The 27,853-nt window shown below is 34.0% G+C and overlaps 1 protein-coding gene across 1 annotated transcript; it reads right to left on the bottom strand.

Moving 5' to 3' along the window:
• Window positions 1-6,623: 6,623 nt before the first annotated feature.
• Window positions 6,624-10,902, bottom strand: LOC145639139 (tubby-like F-box protein 8). Its single transcript, XM_081690304.1, has 5 exons — window positions 10,647-10,902; window positions 9,300-9,734; window positions 9,040-9,127; window positions 8,476-8,608; window positions 6,624-7,667 (listed from the first exon to the last, which is right to left on the bottom strand). The coding sequence occupies exons 2-5, from the start codon at window positions 9,645-9,647 to the stop codon at window positions 6,956-6,958; spliced, it is 1,281 nt and encodes a 426-aa protein (XP_081546430.1). The 5' UTR covers window positions 9,648-9,734; window positions 10,647-10,902; the 3' UTR covers window positions 6,624-6,955.
• Between the last annotated feature and the right edge of the window lie 16,951 nt (window positions 10,903-27,853).

The raw sequence follows: 27,853 nt of genomic DNA on the forward strand, positions 1-27,853 counted from the left end.
AAAATGAGTGTGACATATACATGGATTTATATGTCATATAATTAGTTTATATTAATTTACAAGGGGGCAATTATATTAGTGAAAGGTTTTATATAATTAGTGTCTTCTCTAATCTCCTAATGGCCATATTAAGACCATTAATTACCTACATCCCTTTCACAACCATGCTAATTAATATGCATGAAGCTAAGCTATCACCTTCACCATGATCCATTAAATCTTTTTTTGAGCCTCTATATAACAAGAGATATGTCAACTTACTCAAAATTCTCTTCATTTTCTTGAAGAACATATATTCTTTTGCCTCCCTAAAAAGGGCAGTGCTCACTTCTCTATCTCTGTCAATGGTGAGAAGATCATCTTGCTGATCATCTCCTTGTATGTGTTTCATTATTGATTCGGGGCCTCGGGCCGGCTATGTTCATTGTCGATCGACGACCGTCTTCATGTACACCGTATGTGTTTTGTTATGAATTGATTTGATTTGATTTAATTTAATTTCTTCCCTTTGCATGGCATTTTGTTAAACTAGTTGTTTGCTAATATTGCTATGTATGGTTGTATACTTGTATGATTTAGTATGATTGTTTGATGACTTTTGTCATTTATACTTTGTAAAATTAGTTTATACTTGTAATTTTTTGGACCTCCGTTTTTTTGGAGCATGTATATGTATGAACTAATGAGATATATAGCATGAAACAAATGTATGTTATGCTCCTTTGATTTATTATTGTTGGACATGCATGTATTATTTATCATTCTTGTAAATAAATAATGTTATATTTCATTTTGTAATCTCTTTGTAAACAAACTAAAGACCAAAACTTCAGTAGACATTCATCATTAAGTGTAATCTTGTATTTTGACAAGATTATTTATTCAATTTGGAGTTAAATAATATAAATATATAATACTCCATAATATAATATATAAAGAAATTATAAAGGAGTGAGGACATACTTCATCATGATGTAGCTTTTATCATCATTGCCATACTATTAAAAAAGATGATTACCCTTTAATAATTGTGCTATTTTCTAGAAGCTCAAGCGCAATAAGGCCAATAACCAATAGTTTTCACAAATCAAGTCTATTTTGATTGAAGTACATGAAAATGCCTAGAGATAAATGTAACCAATGGTTGGATGTCACGCTTTTGTTTGCCTAGCTAATTAAGGCTTCTTAGTGCTTATTAACAAGGAAAATCCAATACTAGATATAAGAATCTTGCGCAATTTTTCTCTATCCTACTAAATTCTAATTGTCATGAATTGAAAACTGGGAAGGACGTACGAACTTTAAATGGGTGCATTTGGTATGATCGGAGGAAATAACATAATGGATTGGTATCGAATGAGGGAAGGATAAAATAATGCGTTGTTACTTTTATTGATAACTTTTTTTTTCACCTGGTTTGCCCTTTGGGTTAATCTAGATTCGGGAATCAGCTTTGGGTGATTAGGTTCCATTACCCTTCCAATTGTTGTTGCGGGGGATCGAACACGGGTCCTTCTTACCAAGTGTAGCCCCAATCACTACTACACCAACAGTCAATTGGTACTTGGTTTTGTATATGGAATGAAGCAAAAGTAAAAGAGAGAGGGAGGAGGGAGATTGAGGACTTGAGGTAACTTGACTATCATGTGAGTGATGTGACATACTCCATACTAGCTAAATATGTTCCTAAATTCCAACAACCACCTTTCACGACGCGAGCTCCACCTAAGCAAGATTCTTCAATTAAAATTACGGAGTAGAACTTAAGACATTTCATTTCATACTAATAAGTAATAATCATATCATATCGTGTCTGATATTCCAAATTGATTTCATTCTACTTTATAAATAATGAATACTTTTTTACAGTCATTGGTTTCAATTTTATAAAACAATTGATCCGATATATAAATAACTAGTATTATCAGTCTTATCTCACTTAACTTTCATTGGCATAAAGAGTGTTACATTGTTCATTAGAACTTTGATTATGGTACATTGATTGGAGTAACAAATGATAATTTTTAATTTAATGTACAATTTTCTTAATATCCAAATAGAATTTTGTAATCATGATAAATATATATCATCATAATATCAAATTTATGTGAGCAAGCTTACTTTTCTATGATGAAATATGGCTTTTGAAGGCAATTGATTTGGTACTGTACTTTCAACACCTTTTTCCCATGAATCTTAAACTTTATTAAGGACACATTGAATCAAATCTCAGTCAAAAGATTTGGCTTTAACAGACATTGATATCCTTAATTTTTCCTCTTAAAAGTGTTTTAGTAAGTTAGGCCTCATGCTTTTTGGCTTTTTGCCAGTAATTAACCAACCTCTTTTGTGTTAATTATACATTCACATCTCAATTTTATTAGGCTATATATAATATATTGCTGGTTTCTTAATCTTTTCTTTTTATTATTCTTTGTAAAGACATTAGGGATTTTATTTTTATTTTATTTTTATTTTTTTTTGTAAATAAAAAAGAAACCATCATAAGAGGTTTATTTTTTACACATAGTATATACTTGGGAATCAAATCAATGCAACTTTGTATGAATAGTTGCTTTGTGTCACTAGTTTCATTTCCTAAGTCTTTAGTGTGAAAAAAAAAAAAAAAAAAAAAAAAAAAAAAAACCTCTTTCGATTTGTGCACCTCATTTGTCAATACTCAAGCTCATGTCGAAGCATAATGTAGTTAATAGGTGATTGATAGAACAATTCATCAATCTTATATGTCAGTCATTCTCCCTCTATAATTTAATGTGCTGGTTTCTTAATCTAGCAAAAGATTATGAATCTTATTGCAATGCTAGCTGGGCATTGGAAAAACGACGTGAAGTGTGAAATTACATGCAATTGAGATGACATGGGTTTAGTACATGCTGAAAATGCCTTAATACAGCCTTATGAGTTGGCTTAAATTTGGGTCATCACAATAAATTAAAAACAAATAAAGAAATTTGATTAAGTGAGTACAAACTGATGTATGAAACTCTGTGATGAATGAATAAAACTGCTTGAAAAACAATGATGCTTGAATAACAATGATGATGCCAAGACATTAATATTGTTAGAAAAACATAACTAGTACTCCGCACTATGCGTGTCAACTAGTACTCTGTACTATGCACATGCACATAAGTATGTTATACTACCTCCGTTAACTATTATTTGCAACAAAAGGGTTTTATTTGTGAGATATAAAATATTCCTTTGTTGCAAATAATAGTTAACGGGGGTAGTACTATATATGGTAATAATTATTGTGTTGATCTAACAATGCACGTAATACGAATACGGGAAGGGGAGGCTGGTTTTTTTTTTTTCCATTTTTTAAAAAAAGTAATTAAATTTAATTTTTTTTTTAAAATCTTAACCAATTAGAACGTGTCACGTGTCTAGATTAACTTGTTTAACAGGTAAACTGTTTTTTATCCTATTTATGGTAGATCAGGGTCAAAGGTCTTAATATTTCAGGATATCCAAAGGTCGTTATATTTTGAGCGGATTGCTGAAAGCTCATAATATTTCTCACAACTTTTCAACAAAAAAAAAAAACGACCCTAAACTGAATTGCACTGTCTTATACTCTTATTGAGCTTTGTCCTATGCTTTTTCTTTCATAATTATAATATGGAGTATGATTATGGGCGTGTTCGGCGCTAGCTTTTGAGTAGTTTTTACTCAACAAAAAATGTGAGTGTTTGGCAAAGTAATGGTTCAAGTAGCTTTTAGTGGTGGAGGTAGCTTTTATTAAAAGTTAGGATTATTAGCTTTTGAAGTTAGAGGTAGCTTTTGAAGTAGCTTTTGAAAATTTAATGTATAGTTTTAAAAATAAAATATTGATTTTTAAACGTAACAGCTAGTCAACCACTACTTTACCGAACAATCATACCTAAATTATCTTTTTTCACAGCTAACAGCTTGTTGACAGCTAACAGCTATCTCCACAGCTCACATCTATCTCCACAGCTACAGCTACCTTCACAACTATATTTTGCCGAACATGCCCTATGTACCCTACTCGGTGTAGGGGCTTTAAATGAATAAACTAGAAACTAGCCATTTTACTAAATGGGCCAAAAGTACTACAAGCCTAAACTTAAAGGCCTGCAACTTAAATTCTTTAAATGGACCCTGACTATAAGGGCATGAAACCCTAAAAACACCAAATTCAATCAGTCACTAAAAAAGATACAAATATCGCTTTAGATTGAATCTTGCAGATTTAGGAGTTAGGAGTAACGTGCAGAAAAGTTGTAAAATTCTTAGCACATTGCACATGAGTACATGACATTAGACATTTAGACATGCACTACATAACATGTTGGAGCGTAGAAAATTATTTACAATTGTGCAACAAATAATATATTTACGTGTACCTACGTATGTAGAAAGAATATTTTTGCTTCCATTCACGGCTTGAAAATTTACTTGTGCATCATTGTGTTTATATAATTGGTACTCGACTTGAAATCGTAGGTCAAAATGATTTCGATATCATTGAATCTTCTCCTTTTTTTAATAATACTTGTATTATCGTTTTGCTATGTTGAAGGATCTAATGGAATTAAATGATCACGAAAAGTCATATGAATGTTTGGACAAAGCAATGTTAATTAGGCATTTTAAATCAGTATTAAGACTATTAACTATTAAGATAAGTAATAACCAGCTAAGCTAATTTGAAACAAGTGCATTTAGAAATCATTTAATTAGTAAAATTCTATCCTTGTTTCAGGTCAAACTTCTTTCAAGTTTTGGTGTTTAGAAAAGTTACTTCTCATGAATTTTATTTCTTACATAGAAAAGTATATGCCAATATACTTGCTACTATCTTCATTTTGAGGCAAAATGCAACAATTTAACTTGTACACTTGTGACTTGTCAAATGCATAACTGTGATAATGAATAGATCTAGATGTCCAATTATCTATTAAAACATATACTACTTAAAAAATTGATGTGCTTAAAATATATGTTGAGATAAATCTAAAACACCTTATATGTTAACACTTTAAGCTAATGGTTAGGATCTAGAATTATCACACTCTCTCTTAGATCGAGTCCCTTGAATTTGAAACCTTTTACATAACCATATTATGCTAACTCTTAATACCATGTTACATAACTAATTCGACCAAAAAGTTAAGGGCTTGTTTGGCCTCGTTTTTGTTTTTTGATTTCTGTTTTTTTTAAACTAAAAATAGGAAACAAGAAAAAGGTTTTTCGACTTTTTTGTTGTCAATTTTCAAAATTATCATAGTTAAATAAATTTGACTAATTTTTATTCATTATATAACATCTATCATGTCTCATGTGAATTTGAAAAACAAAAAACCAATAATCGGAAACCAATCATCAAATGAGCCCTAATAATTGAAATTTTAAGATTGATCTTATTCTATATCTCTTAAACAAGTGCACCACATACGTCGACTTGTATGCTATTGAGGCTTTGTTTGGTTGACATGGGAATTAAATTCCCATAGGAAATTGTATTTCATGGGAAGTTATTTCCCTCATGAAATTCCTAGGAATTTCCTAAATTTGTTTGGTTGGCAATGTGGGAATTTAGAAATCCAATGAATTTTGATTGACCTAGGGGGGACTAGGTAATTTACTTCCCTTGTTTTGTAGGAAGTTAAAATTCCCATGAATTTCCACTTCCCTCATTTGTGCTTTTTTGTGTCAACCAAACAACTCTTCAATTTCTCAAATCCTATGAATATTCACTTCCCCCATTTTACATTGTCAACCAAACAACCCCTCAGTATTGACAAACAATTCACACGCTCAAAGGGTACGAAACACGAGGTCAAAGGTGCACTCTTCCATCAACATGCCACCAGTGACTTGCTACTTTCTTTTTTTAATTCTTACAAATCAGATCATCTTACTAATCTAGAAAAATCCACTTGTAATTAACAAAACTAATCTCAATCACAAAATTGCTTTTTCTTTTTTATTTAAACAAACCTTTCCACCAAATTCATTCTTCCTTCTAATTTTTAAATTTTTTTCTTTATGACAAGTATACCCAACCTATTTAAAACTACCAAATTGCATAAAGATGTCACTCTATACACGGGATAAAAATGGACCAAATCAACATCCTTCACCTAATATTTACCTATAAAATTTGTTGACTAAATTGCAAACTACTTAGATTTTTCTCTCCAAAATAAAAAGTTGACCACAAATATTATCAAGTGGTTCCAAGAAAAAGCAATGGTAAAATCATTACTTCATTAGGCATGCACATTAATTAAGATTGGTCTACTTTATAATCATAAATCATAAAAAAAAATATAATCATAAGTCATATGATCAGTTTAAAATTTAAGTCAATTCTAACTTTTTGAAAACTTTAATGGCACATTCATTGACATTTTAACTTCAAAGAACATTACTCCCTCCATACATACATACTACTCGCAACAAAGGAATATTGTCTCATAATGGAGGGAGTATATCAAAACTTGTGTATTGTAATACGACAATAAGCACAAGAAGATATCAGCCGAGCAATTTTCATCTTTTATGAGCCAGAAACAACAATAATCTGGCTAGGGAATAAACAGAAACTAAATTGTACGATAGAGCTAGACTATTAGAAAATTTCGAATCCTTTTCTGGCACTATTTGTTACAACAGATCATAAGACAATATTCAACAACAGAGAACGACGATCTACAAGTGAAAGTGCATAGAATTACAATAGAAGAGACTGAAAACAGATGCATTATCAACGATTCTGTTATCCTTCAATGCACTTTTCATTGATCGAAGGTTATACAAATGACTTTTTTCAAAGACACAAACGCTAATCAACTCTACGACGAAAAACCCTTGTGATTATGACCTGATAAATGTTCTCAACACTTTTTTTAGTTTTTTTTGCTACTTTTTTCAGCTTTAATTGCCACCGATTGATTTCCTACTATTCACATGCCAATTTAGTGTCAAAGCTGCTCAAACAAATTGCAAAGGCCTGAAATGCAGAGAGAGGGTACCGGTAATCCATGGTGAACATATCCTTGCCAACTTTTCCGAATTGTAGAATGATTTTATCATGGTCTGATGATGGCGCGGGCTGAGAAGGTGTTGGTGCCCCAGCAAGAGGAGGTTGTGTTGCAGCTATAAGTTGGAAGTTCTTCACTGAAGCAACGGTCACCCTCCCCCGGAAATTTAGACACCAACATTGCAACTGTTCATGCCATCTTGGGGCCTTATTCCTGAGTACCAAGGGCTTCTCTTTGCCCTCTTCATCATCGTCACGAGGGCCCATGATGTCAGAGAACCGGGAACTACTGAACTCAGTACTAGTATCAATCGATTTTGAGAATGACATGCTGCGGAAAGAGTCTTCAAGAGATCTGGGGAGGAGCTCAGGCTGCCCTGGTACACTGCCACCTGGCTCAAGAGAGGCATTCGGAATCGATTGCATAACACAGTGCATCCTGCGTGGTCCCCGCGTACCAAGAACATTCAGCTCGTACGTGACTTGGGCAATATTATAGCTGCCTGTAGGAACTTTTGGGGAGACTTTTTTGGAGTAGAACCTCTTGCTACGGCCTGGAGGTGATGACTGTGAGCTGTTGTATGGTGGCTGTGTATCATAAATGATGAATTTCGTTCCCAAGAAGTTTGACCTGAAACAAGGATTGACCATCAAATTAGATTAAATGATTCCATCGAAATCATTTGTATACATTGAGTCCATTAGCAGCAAAGAATCAGAAAATGAAGTATAGTAGTTCTCATAATATTTGGCCATATTCTTTATACCTAACACATTAAGTGGCAGACACTCAAAATGAGCAATATAGTGACATATACTCTAGCACCTTTCCACTTTGTCTGATTCTCTAAAAACCAAATACAAGAAGACCAAAATTAAGTGCGAATTCCCATTGGAATCAGGCTTGTGGCCACAAGGGTAAACCACTAACCAGGAAATGGCCAATAATTTAAGGCGAAAAGCACCTTCTAATCGTCACAAGGGATGATATTTTTAAAAGTTACCATACACGAAACCAATAGAAAGGCAGGTGCTAATTCAGATAATTTTTTTTTAGAAAGAATTGAGTGATTTCACACCAATCTGTAGGAACTTTAAGCTATATAGAATTTAGCATATATCCTACAGAATCAAAGCATCAAAGAAATTAAGCTTTTAAGCACTCTCGAGTGAAAAATCCACAAAAAAAGCAGAAAAGGCTAATTGCCAAAGTACAAATAATGATCATATACCAAACTATTAGTGTGAGCATCCCCTCGGAATCATTGCTTTTACACAAGCTAATCTACAAAGCCAAATAAGCTTCCACCAATTTCTAGAAATATATGTGCGAAGCATTTAGTTTTCACCAGGGAAGATTCTATTGGCAATATATCAAGTAAATGCTTTAGAAAACCACAAGCTTTTAAAAGAAACCATAGTAACTTATAGGCCATTACCTTAATTTTCCTATGTAAGTGCTACTGGACCTCGATATGTTATCTGCATCCATACTGATGACATACTCTGTACAGGTGGTTCTCCTGGTCCGCTTTGCAGAAAGAAGAAATTTTCCATTCTCGACCAACAAAGCTGCAAAAATTAGACAGCAAGAAAGAACTGAATGAACATAACATCAATGAAAGTTCATATATTCCCTATAAAAATATATTGCATTGCATCATCATCTTCAGCTAAAATGGAAAATAAACTAGACAAAATTGACAGCGTATCAAGCAATCAATCAAACTACGAAGGAGCTAGGTGAAGAAGTAAATATACAGTTACTGAATGAACACCACAGCAAAGAACATGTAATTAAACCAGCACTTTGAGACAACAGATGAATTAACAAAGGACTGAACAACCCCCCCCCCCCCCCCCCCCCTCTTCTTCTTTCTCTCCTCAGCAAGGGGATACAATTACTACAATGCTCCCAAAATTATGCCAATAACCTATCCTCTAAAATAAGATAATACAAGAATTTAAAGAACAAAGAAATTGCGAATTAGTAATCAGCTTACCAGGGCTAAGACAAAGGAAAAGGTGGTAAGTTAAGTTGGATTTATCTCGCTTAATGAAGCATTGAATTGTTCCATCTCGTGGACCAGGCTGCAGAAGACAAACAAGGTGTCATATTTCTTATTGGGATGCACTCAAAACAAACACATTAGTTCTAGACTACTAGCAAACAAGGGTATCTAATAATGGGCTGCATCTAACAGCATTTGAGTCCCAAATAAAAACCAAATGAAGACTCCACAAGCATGGAAACTGAGCCTACCTGCTTTAATGAGACGGGAAAGGTAAGCTTTCCAGACAGCTCAGGGCACCTAACAATTTCTTTGCACATATCCCTCCAGGATCTGCAAACAGCAGCACACGCAACAACATGCTTCCGTGCAGGCCATGTACTTTCACTAGCTTCTAATCTCTTAATAACATCGCGAAGCAACTCAGGAGGAAGGCTAGCCCATTTGCTGTTCTGGATAACAACAGGAGGGTCATGTAATTCATGAACTGAACCGTGCGATTTTCCCCTGATATGACCGGAGAGCCTCACTTCAAAACTTCGCCTAGACAAGCTTCCGAAACTATCCCTCACATCCCGGACTATGCTTCGGAAAGACATGTCCTTAAATAGCTATATCTTAATTTCTCCTTTGATAAGGTTGCATAAATTAATCCTTCACTTACAGATCAGTAGCCACACATACAGCTGAAAATAAACACATAAACATTAAATTTTCGACTCGAAACCTTAGCAAGGAGGTAAAACAATAAAGGCAGATAAGGTAAAAGAGCAAAGCAAGAAAAGCAGATTCTGTAGTAAAGAAAAGCTTCTCATATGGACTTTAATGGAGAGCAAGCACAACATACCACACTTCAGATGGAAACAACTTTCTATGCTTTTATACAATCAAAGTATACAACTTTAGATAGCTTTTTCAAATTAAAACCCACAATTTACATCAATCAAACAACAAAAACTTAATTTTACTTATATATCATATTAATGAGCTCAAGCAAGAAACCCAGAAAACAAAAATGGCTAATTTTCCAGAAATGAGTACAAATTAGAGCATATAAATAAGCATAACATTTCAAACAAACCCCCAAATCTCAGTAATTTATGAGTCAAACCCATCTTTCTTTGATCATAAATTCATATCAAGATTCAAAATTTAAACCCTAGCAACGATCTAAAATACACGATTCCAATGACACATTAAATCCCAAACAAATTCCAACAAAAAAAAAAAACAAAAATTTGCTCAGCAGTAGATGAACCACCCACCAACCACTTCCTCCAAGATGCAAACTTTAAGCTGAATTATATCCAACGCCAAGAAATAAACCAACAAAATTCAAAAAATAAACACAAAAAAGCATATATTTGCAGAAAGTCAACAAAATTAACTGAGAAAAAAAAAATGACAAAATTTGAACATCAAATAAGCTCCTTATCTTAAAAAAAATCAGCTAAAAATCGGAACTTTCAATTATACCCAGAAAATGACAGTTGAAAATCAAGCAGATCTAATGAAAAATGTTGCAAAAAATGAAAATCAGGAAAAGGGTAATTAATAAAATCAAAAAAGAAAAAAAAAAAAAAAAAAAGAGGGTATACCTTAAAAAATTGTTGAGTTTCTGGGATGAGATTTGAGATCCTTTGGTTTGGAACACGGTTTCTAACACTTTCTCTCTCTAACAAAGACAGACACAAAGAGACACAAGAAGAGACACTCTCTCTCTCTAGAAAAAGTGTATCTGAAAACCGGATTCCAAACCTTATTAAATCCAATTCAAAGGATTAATCATAAAAACAAGGCTCAATTTGATACGGAGTTTGTATTTTACTTACCTACTCCTTTTATTTTTTCAAATAACGCAGTAATGAACAAATCCTCTCTCTTTTTTATACTCACTCCGTTGTGTCTTTTTTAGTATATGTTGTCGTAAGGACTGCATGTAAAAAGCTTAAAAAAATAGAAGGATTTTCAAAATCGACGCGTGTTTTCGCCTTAATTTCTTAAACTAATACTTTTAATGATTGTATTACCTTTTTTAATGTAGTGTAGGCGATATAAAATTTTACTCGTAGAAAGTTGGGTGAGAACGTGTTGAATAATAACTGTATACAAGTGGGATCGTCTTAGATTCTTAGATTAATACATAGTACTCGTATCATTTTTACGAAGTACATTTAATGATTATCTTACCCTTTTTTAGAGTAGCTCGGTATTGAGTTTTAGAAAGTTGAGTTGAATTTGTTAAATAATAAGCAAACATAAGAAATTCAAAATTATAAAAATGTATGGAATATAATACTACATCCGTCCCCAAAACTTCGACCCTTTTGGATTGATTTCGTGGTTATTAAGAAACTTAAATATAAAGAAATAAAAGCATATTGGAAAGATAAATTTACATGGAGTTTGTAAAAAACTAGAGAGATAAAGTATTAAAAACACATGAAAAAACAAAATTTTATATGGGGAAGCTAATTTTGCACAAATATTGTTGTAAATTGGTGGATATTTTAATGCAAATGGGTCGATCATTTTAGGACTAAAACTAGGCCAAAAGGGTCGAAGTTTTGGGGACGGAGGGAGTAAGTGATTGTTTTATTTAAAAACATATAGAATATAATTAAGAGGATTCAAATAATAATTAAAAAAAATAGAAAAAGGTAAGAGTGAAAACCATTAGAAAAGAGAGATAAGAAAAAAGAGAGATAGAAAATGTTGCAATTAAATAAAGAAAATAGTTTTAGGGAAGTGTTGTACTTAAAAATTAATTGAGTGAGTTTTAATTTTCCTAATTAGCAAATTTTTTATCATCAATCAACAATAATTTAATACTAAAATATATACTAGGAGTGACACATGTCACTTCATGGTGTTGCTTTTCCCTTCAAAATCATTATTTTGATATTTTATTTTATTTTACTTGCCAATTACATAGTACGCAAACATTGATTACATAAGATTCACAGTTGAACTTACTTGAACTTAGGGTGATTTCTATTTACCTGATTTTTACTTAACACAACTTATTTGATCTTATCTTAACTTATTAACCCTTATTAGAACTTACTTTAGTTATAAATTTAACTTGGGCAGCCCTGATTAAGCGTCTGTTCTATTGAATGAACTGAGTTGAACTGAACTGAATATTCTATGAGAGAATGAAATTAAGAACTCAAATTGAACTGAACTGAACTTAAAATAATCTAAAGAAAACATCCCCTAACCCTTATCACAACTTATTTGAACTTATCTTATTTTTCCTAAACTTATCTGGACTTATTAATCCTTATCTGAACTTATTAACCCTGAAATAAGTGGGAATAAGGTGAACAGAACAGGACCTTATTAGATCTTATGAAAACTTATTTTAATTGTAAATTTTACTGGGTAACCCTTATCCAAACTCATTTTTCTTGATACGAACTTATCTAAACTTGTTTCACCTGAAATAATTTTAAATAAAGGTGTAACAACCTCTCTCTCTCTCTCTCTCTCTCTCTCTCTCTCTCTCTCACACACACACACACACACACACACAAAGCTTAATCTCCTTATTTTTCCTAGACTATTCAAATTTGGAGTACTATATACTTCCTCCGTTCCTTTTTACTTGGCCCGCTTTGACTTTTACACTATTCACCACCCATCTTTTGACCGTGTTTTGTGAATAATATTTAAGGAAAAAAATATTTATGTTAGATCATTTTGAATTCGTCGCAATAAGTACTATCATAATATATATAACTTTTATATTTTTTAATTATGGAGAATTAAAGTTATTAACCGTTAAAGTTTTACATTAGCAAGCGTGATAAATGAAACAGGTCAAGTAAAAAAAAACAGAGGAAGTATAAAACTAGATGCAACTCGTGCAATGCATGGTCTGTTTGAAAATTGTAAAACAATTTTTTTTTATGTGCTAAAATTTGTTATCTGTTTAGATAAATTTCTTAATTTTAAAAATAATATTTTATATTTAATTAATTTAAATTTAAAAATCTCATTCGCCAATTTTGCTTATGTGACATTTGAATTATTTAATTCTTAAAGGAATTAATAATCTCTTATTTAATTGGTTACAACTAAATTTTATAATCCTACATGACGCACGTAGAAAATCAAATTTTACGTGGCTCTCTAAAAACTCCTCTTTATATATATACTAATTTTGTGCCTGGCTGATGCCCGAATTGTCATAAATTTTTAAACTAGAATGTTAAATAAGATCATATAATCTTTTTTTATAATGTAAAATATTGAGAGTGAGGGATAACTCAAGTGGTTAGAGCGTTATTGTGATTAGATTAGATGTCACGTTAGATATGTTCGGGATTATTAAAAAAAATAATAATAATAATTTTTAATTCTTTTGAAAAAAAAATTATCTTTTTACTAACCATAGAATTTTACTTATAATCTTATAGCAACACACCACAACACATATTATAATTAATATGAATATTCAATTAACAATAGAATTTTACTCTTATACAAATAACCACGTAATTATACTTATAATTATAAATATGCCCATGTATCATAAAACTTTTTAAGTTTACCATTGATCGACCATCAAAGCTTTAAAATATGAATAAGGCATTATTCACATTCGGTTGTAATATTTTTGTGTATGTTTGTGATTTTGTTAATGAAATTAAAGAAGTCAAAACCTATTAAAATTAAAATTGTACAATACAACAGATTATTGTCAACAATTCGGGCATCACCCGGGCGCAAAACCAGTTTTAAATTAAGCTTAGTTTAGGGCTAAAATTTTAATTAATTATTTGTCTAAGTATGCATTGTAAAAACCTAAAGATTTCATCAATAAATAGAGGAATAATAAAGATTAAAAGAGACACCTACTCTTGTAAAAGAGAAAAAGAAAGAAACTAACCAAAGAACATTATTGGAGGCATAGTTGCACATTGAACTTTCTCTCTCTACATTTGAGAGCCCTTCTCACTAGAAGTGAGTTTCCTTGGTCAACGAGCTTCTTTAGCATGCAAGGCCATCTATTGGCTTAAAGTTTTTTCACCTCTTAAAATCGGTTGCTTCTGTAGCATGCAAAGCTAGAGGCCTTTCTAATTCCCTTATCCTTCAATTCTGCAGTAAATGTCTTCTTCAATTTAATTTCCTTCCAAGGTCTGCACCAATCAGTGTAGAGATAGGAGTAGGATCGCCGCCTAGAGCCCCGACCTGAGTTAATTGTTGTTCTTGAGCGTGGAGTGCATTAAATACACTTGGCCGACATGCATTGCGAATTCCCAGCACAAGCATTTTGGAATTAGGCTATAAATGCACTGGCGTTTTCACTGTTTCAAGCATATTCCATTCTTCTTCATTAACTACTCTCTGTTTTTTCTGTCTTCGTTTGTCTTCTTCTTGTTCTTTCCTTAATTATTCTCTGGAATGGAGAATAATAATCCTGATTCAGTTTTTAGGATGGGGGATCTTGTTCCCACTCCTGACAATATTCGACCCCATGATAGAATTAACTACAATTGGTGTGTGATTGGAAGCTTCGTTGGGCATAATCCACCTTCCGTGGAGTATGTTCAACACATAGTTAACTCTAGATGGGTTAGACGTGGAGATATAAGGGTCCATAAAATAGGGATTTATTTTCTTTTTGAGTGTAGGGAAGTGTTAGACCGTCAAGGGATTATCAGAGAATACACAGCCATTTTTGATGGTAGGGTCATCAACTTCAGACGTTACCAACCCCTTGATGTTCCGCAACACCTTGAGTTTGCTATGGCTCAACTGTGGGTAAGGATCTACGGCTTACCTTTCCCTTTTTTAACTTCACAGTGGGCTCGTCGAATTTTCGAGCGAATTGGTCATATAGACACGCTTGATCAAATAAGTGATCGAGTACCCAGGTTTTCAGAGTTGAGAGCTCGTATGATAATTGATTTATCACAACCTTTGGTACCGGGTTGCTTTGTTCCGGTATCCGAAGAGAAAGTGGTGTGGGTCTACTTTAGGTATGAAGGCATTTTCAAACATTGTAAGCAGTGGGGAATGGTTGGGCATTCAACTAGGCGCTGCAACCTTACGTCTCAAGTTGCGAGACGAAGATTAAGGCAACGCATGGCTGCTAGGGAACAAAGCGGCTTGAGAGTGTTGTATGGTCCAATGGACCAACCTTTTTATACTAATATGATTCGTGGCTTGCCAGATCGTTACATTTTCAGGAACACGACGGTCAATTTACGCCGACTGGAAGAGCCCAAGGATCTCTATGCGGAGCTTCGGCATCAACGAGACAATGACATCACAGGTTCTGAGTTCGATAAGTCATCTCCATCGAATGATACGGAGGTTTTCTTCTCGGGGGATGAGGAGATGGAAGAAGATTTGCAAAATTCGGGGGAAGTGGACTTTGCCCCGAGTTTAACTCCGTCACCAGGAAGACATTATGGGCTCAATGGTGACCCATATGCTCACTTCTACCCATCTCATCATGCTGGGTTGGCTAGGAACGATAGGGAAGAGAGCCCAGAAGTTGTGTATGTGGGCGGCTGGCCACATATTGTACAAGGAACATTCCCAAGGTGGACCCCATCTCAGCAGCCAAATAGGGGTAACAGGGCGTTCTCTTTCGCGCAAGAATCTAATCTCCCACCCTCCAGCAACTCGCGTTTTGCGAACTCGACATTTGAGGTGGGAGAATCCTCAAATGCGGCAAATCGGGCAAGTCAGCAAGGGCCCACCCTCTTTCAAACTTTGGGTATCTCAAATTGGGCTTCAACCCCTTTCTCGCAATTAAATCAAGGCGAAACAACAGGGCTGCTACAAGACATCACCAATCAAGGGCTTGCGACCTCGGGGGAGGCAAGTCAGCCCACTTCAGCGCAGTGGCTGCTTGCTCCACCGCCCCAACCTATGGTAACTCGTCTCTCTTCCCCTCCTGTTCATTTACTTCCTTATGCTAGAAACATAATTGAAGCAGGAAGGAGGTTGGTGCACTCGTTAAGAAATAACAGGACTACTTCTCGAGTGCACCCGGAACCTATACAGGATTGGCCACCATTCTTTGAGCCAGAATTTCCTCATATGCCAATGGTTGAATTCGATCAGCCAAATTCACCAGTCTCGCACGGGCAAAATCGAGCGGACGACTGTAATATTTTTTCAGCAGATAATGTTGGGAGATGGCCGAGGAAAAGGGTACGAGATGAGATCCATTATGAGTCGAGATCATGTGACGATGGGTCGGTTCGGGAATGCTCTAATGACATAGAGTGGGTGGTCAAGAAGCGGCGCCAAACTCTCGAAAGGTGGTCTGAGAAGGGGGGGTTTACACTTTGGCAAAGAGATAGAGGAGGGGGTTACGATTTCAGGTCAAAAGCTATCTCGGACATTGATATGGCAAAGCAATGGGGGGTTAAGGTTCAGTTTTCTTGGCTAAAAAATAAAAACAAGAACAAGCGGGGACAATCTACTTCTTCATCATCAGCTAGTCCCTCGAAGAAAAGGAGGAATGAAGAAGTTACCTCTCAACCGACTAACATAGATTTTGATGATATGGATGTCGAGGTTCAACAAGCTATCTTGGATGAAATGGATGTAAGTTTGGGTGAGGCGGCTGCACCGGACCAGCCCCCGATGGATAAATGAAAGTACTCTCATGGAATTGTAGGGGTCTCAATGACACACTAGCCCCTACACATCCGTATTTAGTGTGGCTTATTACTACTAAATTTCCTACTTTCTTATTTTTAGCGGAAACAAAGATGTCTTTTGTTGATGTAAAATCTTTAGTTAATTCGTTTACTCCAAATTTTTCTTGTGGAGTAGACGCGGAAGGTACTAGGGGCGGGTTAGCAGTTTTTAGTTGGTATGATGGGGATTTTAATTGCATTGCCTTAACTCCTAATTATATTCTGTGTAATCTCAAAGAAGTTAATGGAAGTAGTAGAAATATTTTGTTTTTGTACGGAGAGCCCAAAATAGATGATAGATCTAGAGTATGGGATGAGCTTTCTACCTTTCTTTCCTTAACTCCTAATTGTCTTTTAATTGGGGATTTTAATCAAGTGGACTCCCTGCAAGATAAGCTAGGGGGTTTCCTTAGCATACGGGGTCTTAGTGATTTTATGGATTGGAGGTTGGAAAATGAACTCATGGATGTTCCCTTCTCTGGCCCACGTTTTACTTGGACAAACAAAAGAGTTAGTGGTGGTCTTATTATGGAAAGATTGGATAAAGCTCTATGTACAAACAACTGGTTTGTTGAGTTTCCGGATGGTCGTGTCTTCCATGAGCCGATCACAGTTTCAGATCATGCTGCAATTTTATATGACTCGGAACCTTCAAGGCAAATCGGCCGTACCAATTGGAGAGATGGTGCCTTCAATTTAATGAGATAAAGGTGTTAACTTCGGATATTTGGATGAGAAATTTTAATGGTTCAAGCACGTTTATGTTGGCAAGCCACTTGAGATCGTTTCGGGATAAGGCTCAGAAGTGGTGTTTGGATAATAAAACGGTTTGGGGGGTAAATTGGAGAAGTGTGTCGAATAATTTAGCGCGACAAGGGGAAGCTGTAACTTCAATAAGAGAAGGGGAGGAATATGTTCTTGGGGTGAATGAGTTAATTCCGAATTGTGCTTTGGATTTTCACTATTGGCAACAACGCCTTAAAGAGAAGTGGGTTAGGGAAGGAGATATGCCTTCGCCAATGCTTTATAATAGAGTCAAACAAAAACAGAAAAAACGAGAAATTATTACTCTTCGTAATGATGAGGATATATGGGTTACAGGGTAAGACCAGGTAGCATCTCTGATTCAAGAATCCCTTAAAAAGGTGTTTAATCCAGACTTGGGACTTAGAGGAAGCTTGGAGGATGATATTGACCTCCTTTTTCGTGAGATGTCCTTCCCACAGCTAGATGATAGGGAAGCGGCAGCAATGATTAGGCCTTTCTCTTATCTAGAAATTAAAGATGCGATGTTCTCAATTCACCATTTAAAATCCCCGGGTCCAGACGGGATCATTGCTGAGTTCTTTCATGTGCACTGGCAGATAGTTGGGACCTCGGTGGTAGAGGCAGTCCAACATTTCTTCAGAACGGGGTTTCTGTTAAAAGAACTTAATGCCTCGCTGCTTATTATGCTTCCCAAGGTTCAATGTCCGGAAATAGCAGCCCACTTCCGTCCTATAAGCTTGTGTAACACGATATATAAATGCATAACCAAATGCATGGTGAATCGTATGAAGGGGTCTTTACCATGTCTCATTACAGAATTCCAACATGCCTTTGTTCCTGGGAGATATATGGAGGACAATATTCTCCTCAGTCATGAATTAACCCATGTCATCAACAACAATAATCATAAAGCTCTGATGGTGGCACTAAAGATTGATATGTCAAAAGCTTATGATCGGGTAAACTGGACTTTTATCCTCAAAATTTTGAGGGCTTATGGATTCCCGGAGAAATGGGTTCATTAGGTGGAACAATGTATCACCACAGTTTCTTACAGGACTTTAGTAAATGGCAGGGTGGCAGACTCATTCAAGCCGGATTGTGGGTTACGTCATGGGGATCCGCTATCTCCTTATCTGTTTCTTTTTTGCATGGATGTTTTATCACGTATGCTCATTTTAGCAGAAGACATACAGTTATTTTAGGGGATCAAGGTTTCAAGAAGATCTCCTTCTATTTCCCATCTATTTTTTACAGATGATGCCATGATTTTCTTCAAAGCGACTAGCAACTCCTGTGAGCAGATCGCTAGTCTTCTGGCTAGGTTTGAAAAAGTGTCAGGGCAACAGTTAAATCTTAATAAATCCTTCATCAAGTTCAGCAGATCTACTTCGGAGCAAGACAGGAAAAAGCCATCTTAAGGATGGAATACAAGGATAATTTAGGGACTCATTTGGGCGCCCCAATTGATTTAGCACATAAAAAAGCTGACTCTTTCCGTTATCTAGTGGATAAAGTGGCTACAAAAATTATGGGGTGGAGCTCGTTGAATTTATCCCAATCAGCAAAGTTGATCCTTATCAACACGGTCCTCATCAGTATTTCATCTCACGTAATGAAATGCTTCAAGTTGCCAACTTCCATCGTCAATACAATAGACTCCATGATTACTAGATTTTTCTGGGCCTCGAAAGGGGAAAAGGGCATGCATTGGGTCAAGAAGGATATCATTCACCTACCGAAGGGTTTGGGTGGTTTGGGTATTAGATCTGCAAGCACTTTAAATGATGCAATGTTATTTCGACAGGTTCAAAGAATGCACTGCAATCCCCAACTACTGGCCTCTAAAGTCTTATACAAAAAGGAAACGAACCCTCTGCATACAGGAAAACTGATTGATAAGGTAAGGGGAAATGTCTCATGGGGCAAGAGGGGTCTACAGAGAGTCACTGATACCTTTTTGGAAGACTTTGCTTGGAAGGTGGGTTCAGGGGACTCAATAAAGTCGGCAAACACAAATGGGTAAATGGGAAAGTGCCTGTAATTGCCTCCAATCAGCCTTTAAGAGGCATAGGATCGGGCTTGGTTAGTGATATGATCCTTCAGGAACCTAAGAGGTGGGATATCCAAGGAGTTAGAAATTACTTTGAGTGGAATAGTGCTAAGGAGATCTTGAACCTAGAATTATCAGAAGCTCAAGATGAAGACATCTTATATTGGACTCACCACAAATCAGGCAAATACACTACTAAGACGGGGTATGCTTTCCTTCAGGGAACAAAAGCGGATGTTTCTGACAGCAGGCTCTCCCCGGTTTTTTGTAAGGTTTTATGGCGCCTTCATATTCCCCCAAAATGGAGCATGTTCATATGGAAAGTGATTATGAATGGAATTGCAACAAAGGCTAACTTGCACCATAGGGGGATTTCTACAGAGGTGAGTTGTGACTTGTGTGGGGAGGAAGCAGAGGATGCTCACCATCTGTTTAAATTGTGCAACATGGCTCAGTATGCCTGGGAAAACAGTAGCTTCAGCTCTAATTTGGAATTTGCTGAATCCAGTCCAATACGAAAATGGATTCAGAGATACATCCTGCTCTTTTATAGCGAGGATGGCATTCATAGTGACAGAATTTCCAGTTTCATAATGATCTTATGGTGCCTTTGGCTTAATAGGAACGGAAAGGTCTTCAGAGGAGACAATGGTGATAGAGCCAATCTTCAACGACATTTTGATAAAGCAAAGGAAGACCTAAAGATTTTTAGAAGCAAGGCAATTAATCAGCAGAACGATGCGTGTGGCCCTAAACCACCAGGTTTTCACTATGCTTCGCTAGGGAGGGAGGTTTTCAAACTCCAGGCAGATGGGATCGGTTCTCAAGGAATGAGGATTCTTCTAGATGGTTCGTGGCAGAAGACTACGGGAACTGCAGGCATGGGTTGGGGTTTTATTGATACAAATGGCCATTTTCACGAGGGAGGAGGTCACTACTGTAAAGCAAACTCAGCTCTTCATACGGAGGCCCTAGCCTGCCTCATGGCCATTAGATGGGCTAAGACTAAAACTTGGGGGAAAATAGTGCTCTTCTCGGACTCTGCGATTCTGGTCAGCATCTATCCTTGATAACCAACAACATCCTGATATCAACATTCTATGGACCACTCGAGATATCAAAAGGGAGGCAAATGGTTTAGATTTTTGTGTGGTTTGGAAGGTGAGTAGAGACCAAGTGCATAGGGTACACTTGATTGCTAATGGGTGTAGAGTTAATCTTTCTAGCTTCGTCACTTAATTTTCTTGTATCTTGTGCTGTTGTCAAAAAAAAAAAAAATACTCTTGTAAAAGAGTGTGAATAGTCATTTAATTTAAATTTTGAATATGTTGAGTTTTATTGAAAAGCAATTACAACAATAAGTATGAAGCCATCTATTTGTTGTCAATTTTCCAGCTGCATGCAATGTTTAATTGATATTTTAAAATGGATTATATTAAACCGAAACCTTTATGACATATTTTAATTGAACTGGAACATCAAATTTGTAATATCGTTGCTAATGACTAATAATGCCCGGCTTATAACCTGAAAAATGGTACATAATGAAATTAATTTTTATCGTTATGAATATATTATATTAATTCATTCATAAATTAATAATAATTTATTTAAAATTGATTTATCAAATATAAGAAAGATATTATGCATAACAACTATGAGTTTTTTTATCCATACACATAACTATACAATGTAATTTGTTAACTATACAATTTAGTTTTTTATAATTTGTTAATTTATATCAGATTTTAATTTAGGAACTTTTGCATTAAACCATCTTTTATAATCATTTTTTTTTCGCAGGAAATCACCTTATAATTTATTTTTTTCCCGCAAAACACACCTTAATCTAATTTTTTTTTTTTTTTTTTTTTTTTTTGCAATGACACACTGTAGGGAATAAATTCAAGCGTTAATCCCCTAGCTTGAACCCCACTGTTATCATACACTAAAGTACGGTGGCGTCCTAAAGGGAAGAAGATAGAGCAAAAGAGTCGCCAACAAGTTTTAGGAACTTGTAAACCGTTCATAGGATGAAGATTACACCCCTTAACGATTCAAAAGATCGTCAACTCCATAAGGTCTTGAACCAAATAAGGGTTCGGAGATGAAGGTACAAATCCAACCTAAAAGAGATTGAACCTGCCCTAATAATAGGCCTCTACTTTATTCTGATCGTATTCATGTGCGCTTTCTAATTAACATGCAATCATTAGGATTAACCCTAAACCTGTTTAATCTATGTTGGTTAAATATTAATGCACAAATAAACTATTATTGGCGATCACTTGAATTATAATCATATTAACCCTAATAAGATTATTAATTATCTTATTAAGCGTGATTACAAGTACAAATTCCCTTTAACATGCATAAAAGGCGTGATCAAGCAATAAAAATAAATATCAAGCAACATAATAAATAATCAATCATTAGAATAAACATGAATAATAATAATCATCATCAAAATAATAATAATAATAATAATAATAATAATAATAATAATAATATTCATAATCATCGTGAATTATAACAATTATAATAATTATCATGTTCATGTTAATGTTAAGGCATAATAATAATAGCAAGATCCTAGGCATGATACTAACAAGATTAATAACAAACCCTAGCATGTCACTAAGCAATAAAAATCAAATCTTTAACCCTAACATGATATTAACAATCATAAGTATTAGGAAGAACATAGGAAGCATCATAACAATCATATTTGATATTAAAAATACCCTAGACATGATACTAGGAATATCATAATAACAATATAAACATGATTTCTACATCATAAATCAATAGAAACCATTAAAGCACTTACTTTGATGTCTCGTACCTCTTTCTAATAACAAAATACACACGTTAATAACTTCAAGGAAAATAATAATTAAAACAATTAAATTAAATAATCGAAATAGAGATTTGGGACCAAACCCTCAGAAATTAAACCTTTCACGTCTAGGGTGAAGGCAACTTCGAATATGGCTAGGTGTTTCTAGATCTTGTGAATGCGGAATTTTGTATGTGAAAACAAAGTTTAGAAAAAGAGAGAAAGAAAGATGAATGATTAAGAAAATCTTGATGAGAGTTGGTGAATGATTAAGAGAGAATTAGAGAATTAATGATTGCGAAGGAAAACTGATTGTAGGTGAGAATTCGTGAATGAGGAGAATTGGTGAGAATTGGTGAATGAAAACGGAGTTTTTAATACGTTATTTATGGAGAAAATCAGCCAAAAAGATAAAATAAACAAACCAGAGCACTTGGCGCACGCAAAACGAGGTTGGCGCACGCAAAACAGAGCTGGCGCCAGCACCAGGCTATTGGCGCCAGGCGCCAATGGCTGGCGTTTGGCGCTGATTTCATAAATTCACGCGTTTTTGTTTTTATCATATCTTTTGATCCGAAAGTCCAAATAAGGTATATAATATGTCGTTGGAAAGCTCTTAAAGTCTACTTTCCAACCCAATTAGAATCAGATTAAAATACTTTGTAGATAAAAAGATATGGCCAAAATAGTGGAAGGGTGTCAGTTTTGGATAGAGTTTCATGTCTCATTCATATCTTTTTCGTTATAACTCAGATTTAATATTATAATATATCATTGGAAAGATAATTTCAAGATCTATCCAACCATATAAAATTTTGATAAATATTATGAGGCACGAAAATAAAATCTGAATATATTCCACTTCGTACAAAACAAGGATTCTTAAAAGGAGTAGTTTTATTCAATTTCAAACATAATTATCAATCCTAACTCTATTAGGATTTAAAAGAACCTTCTAGAGTATTCTAAAAGACTATAATCAATCCTAATTTCTTTAGGAATGATAATTAATAATAGGCCCTCTTCTAGATCATTGGGCCGCATATAAAAACCAAATCGGGCCCAGTTTAGTATTTTGGCGATAACTTCCTCGATATTCATCGGAATTGGGCTTATAATATATCGTTGGAAAGGTCTTTTCAAACCCCATCCAACTACACCATTATTGGATCCTTATCATGGACCAACCAAACTGGATTGACTATTTTCTTAAAATAAGTTTTCAAAAACAGAGAGAAGAGAAAAGAATTAAAACTATCCGCAACACTAAACTTTCCACACTTTCACTTCATTCGATTATGATTCGACGTGAAAGGTACTCATCACTGGGTTTGGTTTTGGGGAGACACAAATGGGTGTCTACACACACCTTTGGCCGGAAAATAGACTTTGATCTTGTATTCCGCATTTACCGATGGTTGTGACTTGTGAGGTTTGAAATTTGACAAAACAAGGATGAAATAATTTTTGTTTTCACAGGCAATTGTAGAGATACGACTATTTTGTATTTTTCAAAATTTTTGTTTCTGATTATGGTTTGGGTCTAAGGGTTTTTAGATCTTGTGAGTTTAAAACTATCAACAAGTTAATTGCATTATCTATGAAATAGGTTGGGTTTCTTAATTTTTCGAGTTAAGCTAACATTTAGGGGCTAAACTTTTTTACTTTTCACCTTTTGGAACCTCAACTTTTTTCTTTCACCATTTGGGACCTATGGTTAATTAATTTTCAAACAATTTAACCCATCTTACTAACCAACCTAAGCATTAATTGCAGTAAAAAAAAAAAGTTCGTATTTCCAAAACAAATTAGATCATGAATATCAACTTTAAACTCATTTTTTTTTTAAATAGCAAACAACAATACATAAATCCAAAACAAAACAACAACAATCGTCATTCAAAAGCAACAATATCCAACATCCAAAAATTGAAGCAAGCCTTATTCAATGATATTATCTCCATCCAACAGTCCAATTTACTTTAAGTTTTTTTCTTGCTCTCCAACAATAAAGTTTTTCGGCTTACAATCATGAATTCATGAGTATGAAATTATGAATTGTTGAAGTCGTAGATGTAGTTAAAAAATTTTAAATTATTTTTTAAAAAATATTTATTCTTAAGGCATTAATTTGATGTTAATAATTGAATTAAAAAAGATGGTTTTCTTACCTTGCATTTTAAGAAATTAGAACAATGTTGTTGGTCCACTATACAATGTTGTTGGTCTATTATACAATCGCATAAACACAATAATTCTGAATTGACCCCAATTTGAAGTTCAAAATTCTATAACACAAGAACAAACAAATAAATTCAACACTATAACAACACGAAGCAGTAGTTTCATAATCAAAATTCATGAATTCCCATAAAATTTTACTACGTATTAAAAATAAGCCCTTAACCTAGCAATAAATAATGAGAAAAAATATTGTACAAGATTCATAGAGAACTTGGTTTTAAAAAAAAAAAAAATCATAGATAACTTATTTGTGCTAAGATGTTTGAAAATCCGCTACTAATCGCCTTCAAAGCTTCAATTTTTTTGAAATGGAGAACAAACAGGGAAGCCGAGGTTGATGATGATGAGTGGAGTCGAAAAGACACCTTATTTTTCGAAGTAATTTTTTTTGGGTAAAAAACTAAAAACACCTAAAACAATTTTTTTAAAAAATAAATTCTCTTTTGTAAATAATTAATGGGTAATGTCATATAAAGCCCTAAGGGCTATGAGGGCTATATATAAGCATTAAATACATTCTTGGAAATTGTATAAAGTTAGAAATGTATGACAAAAACACACGTAAATCAGTGTAATTATTAGTGTCTATGAGTATATAATTTCTTAACTTTTTACGATTTTTATGTGTAAAGTTAATGCTTATATGTGGAACCTAAAATAATTAAGGGGCCCCACCACTTAACCATAGTTAAAAATTTCAACTAAATTCTTTCTTAGTTCCCACAGGGTGAAAGAAAAAATTTTAGGTCCCAAAAGGTGAAAAGTAAAAAACTTTAGTCCCTAAATATTACCTTAACTCTAATTTCTCTTTTCATCTTAATTAGGATTTAGGATATTATTTTTTTTTTTTTGTGCCTGGAAGTTGCGCTTCACGAAGGTACATGATTGAGTTTAAGAATTGGGTTTAGGGCTTGAGGGTTGGGTTTAAGGACGGGGAAAGGGAGGGGATGCGATTGCCGGCAACGAAGGAGGGAGCTGGTCGCCGTCCACTAGAAGGGGGGAAGGGCTGGCAGTAGGGGCTGGGGGAAAAGGGAGGGTTAGTGGTTTTAGGGTGTCACGTGAGAGGTGCGTGGTCAGGTCAACCCTGGAATACAAGGTTAAAGTCTGTTTTCCGTCTAAAGGTGTGGCCTTGCAAAAAACATTTAGATTAAGGTGGGTTTATGCGAAAAAAAAATTTATAAGGTGGTTTCCTGCAAAAAAATGATTATAAAAGATGGTTTAATGTAAAATTTCCTCTAATATAATTTGTTTTATGTTGATTTGAACTTATAAAAATAAATCATAAATTTGTCATTTTGCTCGAGACCTTGTTAATTGGGTGGATATTTGATAATTTATTTATGTAATTCTTGTGCTGGAAATTGCTCAACCGCTCGTATTCGTTGAAATTAAATGGATTTTGGGTTGAAATCATATAAATGGATATGTTTAATTGTTTAAGATTAATAATTAGTTTTAATGAGATTATATATATATATATATATATATATATATATATATATATATATATATATATATATATATATATAGCTATTGTTTTCAACTTCAAGATATTAGAGGTAGTAAATTGAAAGAAATTTTGTCTACAACTATTATTTAAATGACCACTTTTGAAACCAAGTACCATTTATTTTTTTTTTAACTACCACAAAAACAAAAAAGTTTGATTTGCATTACCACATGTATTGTTTCTGGCTAGAATCTCCGTTTTGGGGGCATATTATATAAAATTTCCCTTTAAAAACCCAAATTAAATGACAATATTACTCTACATATATTAACCTTTAACTGGATTATACATTTTCCCCCAAATTTGTAGGTGGTTAGTGTAAAAAATATCCTATTTTCTTTATTGCACTTAAATTATTTCTAATGAACTGAAAATATTTTTACCAAACTAATTAAAATTAATACTTACTTTTACAGATTTTCTATTTTTTTTTTATCAAAATATATTATAAATGAATCTCATTTTAAAGAACATTTTAAAACGAATATGATGAAAATAGTAATGAGTTATAAGATATTTAGTAAATATTACAATTAATTTGGTATATATGAAATATTTGAAGTATATCGATAATAAAACACTATACAACATTTTTATCCTAAAAAAATTTATCCAAAGCCGCTTACTTAGCATTCTATGTGTCACAATAATACTTATTTGTTGTTTACGTGGCTCGACACTTGACGAAAAACTGGAATGCCATGTGACGATGTCTCGTGGGCTGCCTGTGAGACCGAGTTTATATATTAGTGATATGACATATTATTTTAGCTATAACTCCTGAAATTGGCCTGTATATTATATAATTTCTCAATTACATGACCTAATTAAGTGGATAACTTGACCTATATACTATTATTTCTCAATTACTTTTCAATAATTGAAATGATATGTGATTTATAAAAAGTAATATTAAATTTTCAATCAAATAGTGCATATAACAAATATTTATTGCAGAATAATGGAGACTACCTTGAGTTAAATTAAATTATCTACTTCTTATGTACTTCTATACCTATTTTATCAAAATACAAACTATTTTCGAATTGAAATAATCCATGTCTAAATTTATTGATAAGATACTCTAAATTAATGGATCAAATGTTCAAATAGTTTTGCTTAGGTATATGTCAACAATAATTGAGATAAAACAGGAAAAGTAGTAATGTATTAACTTTATATCTTCATTAAGAATCAAGACTCTACATAACTATGTTTTCCTTAACAATTGATACTGCAAATTTAAATAGTCTAGGAAAATAAGGAGTTTTTGTCTTAACGATAAATCAAATAAAAAAGTCAAAATAACGTGAATAGTACACAAATGCAAAACATGTCAAAAAAAGGGTATGACTTTAGAAACAATCATTTACTAATTACTAGTATGAAATTTCAGATAGATGTTGTGTGCAAATAGATTTAGCTTAATTCAATTTGCTTTTACTACGTGAAATTTGATAGAGCGAGTATAAAATATTGTTTGGCCTTAACCATCAGCTTAAGCTTTTGGTTGAGTTGGTCCTTTAACATGGTATCAGAGCCATCGTGACACAAAGGTCACGGGTTCAAATCTCATCCGCCCCTCCTTCAAAGTAGAAAGCCCAAATGGTCTTTCATGTGAGGGGGAGTGATAGAGTATAAAATATATTCCTGGGCCTCATCCATCAGCTTAAGCTTTTGGTTGAGTTGGTCCTTTAACACAACTGATACTACACATTTAA

The sequence above is a fragment of the Chenopodium album genome, chromosome 7 (assembly GCF_948465745.1).
Source record: "Chenopodium album chromosome 7, dcCheAlbu1.1, whole genome shotgun sequence".
NCBI lineage: Eukaryota > Viridiplantae > Streptophyta > Magnoliopsida > Caryophyllales > Amaranthaceae > Chenopodium > Chenopodium album.

What these genes read in the sequence shown, in the direction of transcription:
- LOC145639139 (XM_081690304.1), bottom strand. Translation starts at nt 9,647, where the DNA reads ATGTCTTTCCGAAGCATAGTCCGGGATGTGAGGGATAGTTTCGGAAGC. An exon ending in TTTCCTTTGTCTTAGCCCTG is followed by an intron (nt 8,609 to 9,039) that starts GTAAGCTGATTA and finishes TAATTTTTGCAG; the next exon opens with CTTTGTTGGTCGAGAATGGA. An exon ending in ACTTACATAGGAAAATTAAG is followed by an intron (nt 7,668 to 8,475) that starts GTAATGGCCTAT and finishes TCCTTGTTTCAG; the next exon opens with GTCAAACTTCTTGGGAACGA.